The sequence below is a fragment of the Sphaeroforma arctica genome, assembly GCF_001186125.1.
Source record: "Sphaeroforma arctica JP610 unplaced genomic scaffold supercont1.1705, whole genome shotgun sequence".
Lineage (NCBI taxonomy): Eukaryota > Ichthyosporea > Ichthyophonida > Sphaeroforma > Sphaeroforma arctica.
In genome coordinates, this window is record NW_014038853.1 from 596 (window position 1) to 8,076 (window position 7,481).

Sequence of the window (7,481 nt, forward strand, 5' to 3'; positions counted from 1 at the left end):
ATTGGGTAATATCCCAATGTACGCTTTATTCCTCTAATAAGTAATTAGAAATATGTACTTGAATATTGCACTTTAAAGATAATTACTGGGCTACAGGATTTATACATAATTTTCATATTTGTTCCAGTTGTCATTGGCGATTCACAAGTGGTTTTTTTCTATAATTTTTTTTAGAAAAGGTATAATAATTGCTGGTGGGGCTATTGTGTAGTTTAGCGAGGCTGTTCGGACTGGCCATTCTGCTTTAGGGTTCTCTGGTGGTCCAAATCGGTGGGAGAGGGAGGGGGGGGACATAGAATTTCAATTTTGTCTTATAACCCAAGTTGGACCGACCCTGACCCCATGTAGGGTATTTAATATCACGCATATACGAGGGTGAAATGAATGTTTTCAATTGCGTACTATGTAGAAGAAATATCAAAACGCTGTTTTCTCCCTTCTTCCCTCAGCTATGTATATCACGTATCAAAACTAGCCTAAATAATGTATTTGTCAAACTAGCCCTCTATATATATATATATATATATATATATATATATATATATACATATATACATACATACATACATATATATATATATATATATATATGTGTGTGTGTGTACACATATTTACTTATACTAATACCTTGATATACTCGTGTATTCTTGTGTTTGTGTGTGCACATATATACTTATATATAACCCTAATACCTTAATATACTCATGTATTCCCCATAAGGGAAGCACTTTAGCGGCGGAATAGAACAACATCCAAAGTCCTACAATCATGTTGATCAAGCTGCTTTCCATCAATGTCGCCGTGACAATGGTCCACACGTAGAATCTTCCCATGAAGTATGCAGGTGTGAGTGATAAAACATTGCGTATAGGTGTAATTATAGTAAGTATCCATCCAAATACTATAATCATAGCCAGAGCCTTTATCGTGGGATGTGATTCATGCACTAGTATTGCTACACTGTTGACATTGGCGGTGTTGGCCTTGTGGCCGTTGCTAGGTTCTACTCCGTTGATTACAACGCTTGTCATTCTGGCTTAGGTTGCTAAAAAAATAAACAAGTATGTATATATGTATATCTATGTTTCGTTATACTTGTTGACAATTTGTATAAAGTATATATATATGCCTTATGAAAGTACTGTTTATTCATGCCAATAAAATGTACTATACATAAACCTCCGTGTGTGGATACAACGACTACAATGACATCTCATTCAAGCTCTATATAGTATACTTGTCGAACGTATCTGTACCTGTGGTTGCACTACGGCAACCTTATATATTCTACAACACATATATATCAAAGTACGTGATGCGGACACTGTGACTGATGAGGACAGTCAATCTGTCGCTAAGCGACTGCCATCCAGGAGCAGCCAGACTAAAGATATCAATGCAGTAAACGTTGAACGCAAAAACAGCAAGGATGGGATTGCATACGTTTTAACATAAAAACTCGAGATAACTATTTTATACACCTGCTTCAAATTGGAATATATTATAAACGTTGAACCTTGAAAATTTAAAATGGACTGGTTTTTAAAGCGTTTTAACGAGAAAGGTGACTTTTTGGCGGGCTTTAAAAAAAACACGTTTTTAGCCAAACCACGTTCCAAATTCACATAATCATATTTACAGTCCAGATTGTGTAGCTCATTCATATTCAAATATATAAACACACGTATATAAATATGTATTATATACGTATATAGACGCATGTGATATATATATATATATATATTTATATACATATATATATATATACTCAAGTCGTATCACAACACAAACAACTTGACTATTTGCTTGCGTACAGTAGGTATATAAATGCTCTCGAATAAATACGAAATACCATAATAAAGAACATCAAACTCGATTTGCGTGCACGAATACACACGAAATACAAAACTAGTCAAATTTGCATCAAATTCGATCAGAAATCAAGTACTAGCCATATACATGTACCTTGAGATGTTCACGATGCTACATTTCAGGAATAGTATAAGTAGATCACTCCGAAATTCACAGCCCATGTGGAGTGCGTGTAGAAGACGGATCTCTACATCGACACGCGTGTGCTATAAAGCTAAAGAGAACGACTTGGGTTTTGGTCCGATCAAGTCACCCGGTAAGTGTGTCGAATACAGTACATTGTTATCGCAGAGAAAGAGTCTTTTATTATCGCTTGGAACATATATTTGGTTCATATATATATGCTTCTACTGATAGCTACGTTTGTATTAACGTATAGTCACGTTTATGTAAATATGAATGTTGTACAGATTTATACTGTCGTTGTTTTCATAAAGTACTGCATTTTAAATTACTGAAAATGAATACCTGCACACACACACACACACATATATATATATATATATATATATATATATGTGTATTAGCATAGACACAGATGAGACCTAATTGACCTAATTCCACACACTTGAATGCGGATGTTTTAGGGTCAAGAAACAAGATCGAATGGAATCTGAGTCATGATATCAGTTGCGCTTATCACTAGTCAAAGTATCTATTCCCAATCACGGATGTTATATACACATACCACGCACGCGGATTCGGATTTTAAATCTAAACGTGAAAATACACTTTCAAACGCTCGCATACCACACATATATTGAGCAAAGTACCACATCGTAAGCCTGTAGCAGACTATGGGCCAATAATAACACATAAACGGTTCCCTGTCGCATACTCGCATAGTCGGTGCTTGCTATATGATATATCTTTAGTATCTGAATCACACCGAGTCGTGGGAAGCTATTATTATGATATCGTACATGCTACCGCCGGTATTGATACGTACACATACTACCCATTGACACCCCATTACCACAGAGCGACCTTTCGAGGGTCTCAAACTGGTAACAGGTCTAAAAATAGAATCGGAGCCAGATACGGATGATAGTGATGTCTCAGAGGGTGAAGATCAGGGGGACTTCGAGAACCCCATTGAGGAGGGCCAATTCCACTGCCGTACGCTGCAGCTGCCCGATGCCTTAAAGGCTACCATCTACCAACTAACCAGCGGTAGGTACAACGATCATTGCATCTAATCATATGTCAGTGTGCGTGAGTGTGTGTAAGTGCAGGTACATGCTTAATGCGTTAAAGGCTACCATCTACCAACTAATCAGCGGTAGGTATAACAAGCATTGTATCTAATCATATGTCAGTGGGCGTGAGTGAGTGTGTGTGTGTAGGTGAACTCACAAGCCCTGTGCCTGGTTGAGATGATATACCATACATCAACTAGCCAATTGTAAGTACAGCCAGCATTGTATCTACCTGCATGCCAATGTGCATAAGTGTGTGTGATATGAGTCATTCACGAGCGCGGTGAGTGGGAAACTAACATATACCAAACTGTTCAGTGGTATGTATAACGACCATTCTATCTTGGCATACATCATTGTGTGTGCCTGTGTATGGGTGTAGGTTCACTGACATGCTTGATGCCATGAGAGATCCCGTGTACCAACTAACCAGCCGGATGTACAACGAGTATTGTATCTATGCATATGTCAGTGTGCGTATACATATGTGTGTGTGGGTTCAGGTACAAGTCTGATACCCTACCGACCACCATACACTTATTGAACCTCGGTACGAGCAACGATCACTGTATTTTGGTATACGTCATTGACTATGCCTGTGTGTGGGTCTAAGTTCACTCACATGCATGGTGCGATGTACGTACCAACTATCCAGCGTTAAGATGAACCATTGGGCGTGTGTCTATTCGCGGCGGTTCCGCTACACGCTCGGTGCCTCAAGGCTATCACATACAATCTGACCAGCGATTAATAGAAGACGATGCATGTACTGTCCATAACGACCTCGAATGCTATCACATTCCCGGCTGTTTCATTCCTGTACAAGTGCCAATAGAACACTCAAATAGAAATAAAATGTCTATCTCACCCGGATTGGCACCCCTGCATGCCACTCACAACTTTGTCGTCTGTGTAGGGCGGTCTGTGCGGCAAATGCGCAAAGATGTGGAGCGGTTGGACTACTTTCTGCACACGCGCACATCCTCCAGTGTCGACTACGAGCCGTTCTCGACCGGAAACCCCATGCACAGGGAAACTAAGAATGAAAAAGTAGCCCGGATTATGAAAGACCAGAAAATATCAAAGGTGTGTATGTAGGGGGTGGACGGTGTAGCTGCGTTGGTTGTGTTGTGGCCGAGGTCGTTATAACAACGGTACGAATATGATAGGGCTTTCTTAGGTTTAAAGTCCCCAGAAATCGTTGCGCGAGACCCCGTCTGTAGGTAAACAAAATAAAACAATCCGCGGCGCGGTCAATCTGTGGTCACAAATTTACGTTAGCTTGTTTGTACCAATCAATACGCTTCTTTTTATCTCACAGTCGTATGTATTAATCAATCCGCTTCGTTTTATCACGCAGTCGCATGTGCCAATCAATAGGCTCCTTTTTATTTCACAATCGCATGTGCCAATCAATACGCTTCTTTTTATCTCACAGTCGTATGGACTAATCAATCCGCTACTTTTTATCTCACAGTCGCATGTACCAATCAATCTGCTTCTTTTTATCTCACAGTCGTATGTACTAATCAATCCGCTACTTTTTATCTCACAGTCGCATGTACCAATCAATCTGCTTCTTTTTATCTCACAGTCCAAGGCCCAACGCATGATGGCAATGGCGGCCGATGGTGACGAGACGTCTCTAGAAATGGTTGACAAGCGATTGCATTTCGGTACAAAGCGATCGGATGGGACTACTTTGCTCACATCGAACTCCATCGCATATGGTGTCAATGAGGGCGTGGCCTATGCGGTCAGTCGATTGCCGGCTGTGTACTCTGCGGCCTACAGAGTGCTATTGGAGGTAAGGGGAGTGTATGGCCCTTGTTCCAGGGCTTTTGCATACTTTGCTGGTTGTGCGTATGTGAATGTTTACATGCTTGGGTTGTGTCGATTTTACACGTTGCTATTGCACAGTAAAACGAAGGCGGCAGTGTATTTGCGAGCGTTAGTATGGGGGATGCCTGTATGTGTGTGCACGCGTGTACATATACGCGTATATGCAGAACCGATTCCAACCATTGCGGATGCTGCGGTTATATCATACATATGTGCAGCTTACCATCATCTCAGTCACTGGCCAGGATTGCACAGACTGCGTTTCCAAACACATCATACCTTGTCACTGTGCACTGTTCTGAGAACAGTTGGTGTGCGTAGGTGGGTCTGGCTTCTGTGTCTTTTACTGAGGTGTTGGCTCACAGTATAGTTCGAATACACAGGCCCAATGCATTGACTGTCCTATAAGCGATGGTATGATCATGTGGTGATACTCTCTGGAGGATAAAATGAAACCACAGGACTGTGTATGTGTCACCTGATGTAGCTCTAGCTCGTTTCAGGGGAATTACTGTGGCACAGTTGGTGTTGTGAAGGGATTTGTTTGGTAAAGGAGTTTGTGTATGCCTCCCCGCTTAAACCACCTTTGTCATTGTCGAAATTCGCGACCCGATTCAAAAGCTGTATGTCCGGCTCTGAACCCGATTTTCACTTTTGCCCAAATGAAAACGCCGCTTTAAACTGATCTGCCACTGTTTTGCGCCCGTTATTGAGCCCAGATTTACTGCAGAGACTTCGATTGGACTCCCAAAACCGCTCTGGACTTCGGCAGTGGCGTAGGCACGTCCATGTGGTATGTTCTGCGCAGTCATAGCCCTTCCGAGTACCGACTTACCGTGGCTGGTTTAGTTCAATAATATTGCACCTCGGTGCTTTCTGTGTGCATTGTTTGGGTGCACAAGCGCTTGTTGCGATTATACGGTCCTCCTCACTGTCATAGTGTCTGATTGTCGATGGGGTGGCAGTAACCCATGACGCCTGTATATATGACATGAACCTGGCTCACACGACGCAGCATCCGATATATATATATATATATAAATATACATATATTATAATATATATAAATATATACATATATATATATATAGAATATATTATATTTTATTATATATATACATACATACATTATATATATATATATATATACATACATACATATATATATATATATATATTGCTTAGAACACACATGATCCACGTGACACACCTAGCAAGGGAGCAGCACGTGGGATAAGTCTTTTGTAGTTATTTTTAACCTTTACAGTGACGTTAAGCAATTCAGTCTGTCCTGTCCCATTTGCCCCTCGCAGGGCCGCGCATACCCTATGGGAGGCGGACACAAAATATGTCAACATAGACATGTCAGATGACATGAACACCATCTCCGCTTTTCTCAACAAAGGTATCGTCTTGATCCTCGCCCTCACCTGTGTGTAAGCGAACCCCCTTCACAATATAGCCGTGTCTGTCTTCTTGTACTGTTGTTTCTGATGGTCGTCTTGCGTATCAGGGTCATCAATCCCATATATATATTTATAAATATTTGTATATATATACATATATATATCTATATATATATATATATACATATATATGTATATATATTTATATATATATGCCATTCTGTGTTTGTGTCTGCCACCTTTTGAAGTCTTGTTGGTTCACCACCACGTGTGATTGCTGCTTGCGGTTTGCTTGTCCCTAATGCACTACATCTCCGGGCGCGTTTCTGTGACTTTATCGTTCACATGTCTTCAATTTTATTATCATGTTTCTGGGGCTATATCAATCACGTGTCTTAAATTTTATTATTATGTTTCTGTGACTGTATCAATCACATGACTTAAGCTTTATTGTTCTGTTTTGTCGCAATCGGTTGGTCGGTTGCTTGCATTGCACTCGCTCGCCAAACCTCGTTTAACTTGTATTCCCGTGCTGTATCTCATGTTCGTCCTCGTTTGTTCTTTGCACTGTTGCCGTTCAAAACTATTGGCCATGGGGCTTTGTAGTATTCAATACGCACTCATCTACACGCGTGACAATTGCGGTCTTGATGTGTTTTCCATACTAAATCTAGTTCAAATAACGAGCATTGATAGGCTACTTTACGTACCTTACTATCATATCCTCGAGAGTGCTCCACCTATAGCCATGGCTATAGTTGTTTCTTCTCCCCATACTCCCCTATGGCACTGTGGTGGTGTGTAATCTATTGCAGAAGGTACAGAATAATCGAATGTTCCTAAGTAATACCACCCGTTCAGTTGAGGTTTGCACGCTACCCCAGTTGTCTATAAACGCTGTCTGGCTAAGTTATTCACATGATATATTCCTGACACAACTTGCGTGCATCAATCACTAATCATCAGATGGCGCTGGGCACCCAATCCACAATGTAAAATACCGCAAGTTCATGCCCGTACTGAACAAGGTATGCTTACAGATACGCTGGATAATATTTATATATGTATATTTATTTATATATATGTATATATATATATATATATATACTATTATATACTTATATATATTATATATATATATATATACATACACACACATATA

General features: G+C 40.3%; 2 protein-coding genes across 2 annotated transcripts in view; one reads left to right on the forward strand and one right to left on the reverse strand.

The window, feature by feature from the left end:
• Window positions 1-687: 687 nt before the first annotated feature.
• Window positions 688-1,259, reverse strand: SARC_11471 (hypothetical protein; the record flags this gene model as incomplete). The annotated part of the gene is made up of 1 exon (XM_014294442.1): window positions 688-1,259. A coding segment is annotated over exon 1 (344 nt), but the record flags the coding sequence as incomplete, so codon positions are not given.
• Window positions 1,260-1,681: 422 nt separating this feature from the next.
• The window catches only part of SARC_11472 (hypothetical protein), a gene marked incomplete at its 3' end in the record, with an annotated part of 8,656 nt that continues 2,856 nt past the window's right edge, over window positions 1,682-7,481 (forward strand). The window contains exons 1-7 of the mRNA XM_014294443.1: window positions 1,682-2,128; window positions 2,854-3,045; window positions 3,988-4,157; window positions 4,666-4,878; window positions 5,633-5,706; window positions 6,227-6,318; window positions 7,286-7,347. Of these exons, the coding sequence (XP_014149918.1) occupies window positions 1,960-2,128; window positions 2,854-3,045; window positions 3,988-4,157; window positions 4,666-4,878; window positions 5,633-5,706; window positions 6,227-6,318; window positions 7,286-7,347 (972 nt within the window). The 5' untranslated portion in view covers window positions 1,682-1,959. The remainder of the gene's footprint in view (window positions 2,129-2,853; window positions 3,046-3,987; window positions 4,158-4,665; window positions 4,879-5,632; window positions 5,707-6,226; window positions 6,319-7,285; window positions 7,348-7,481) is intronic.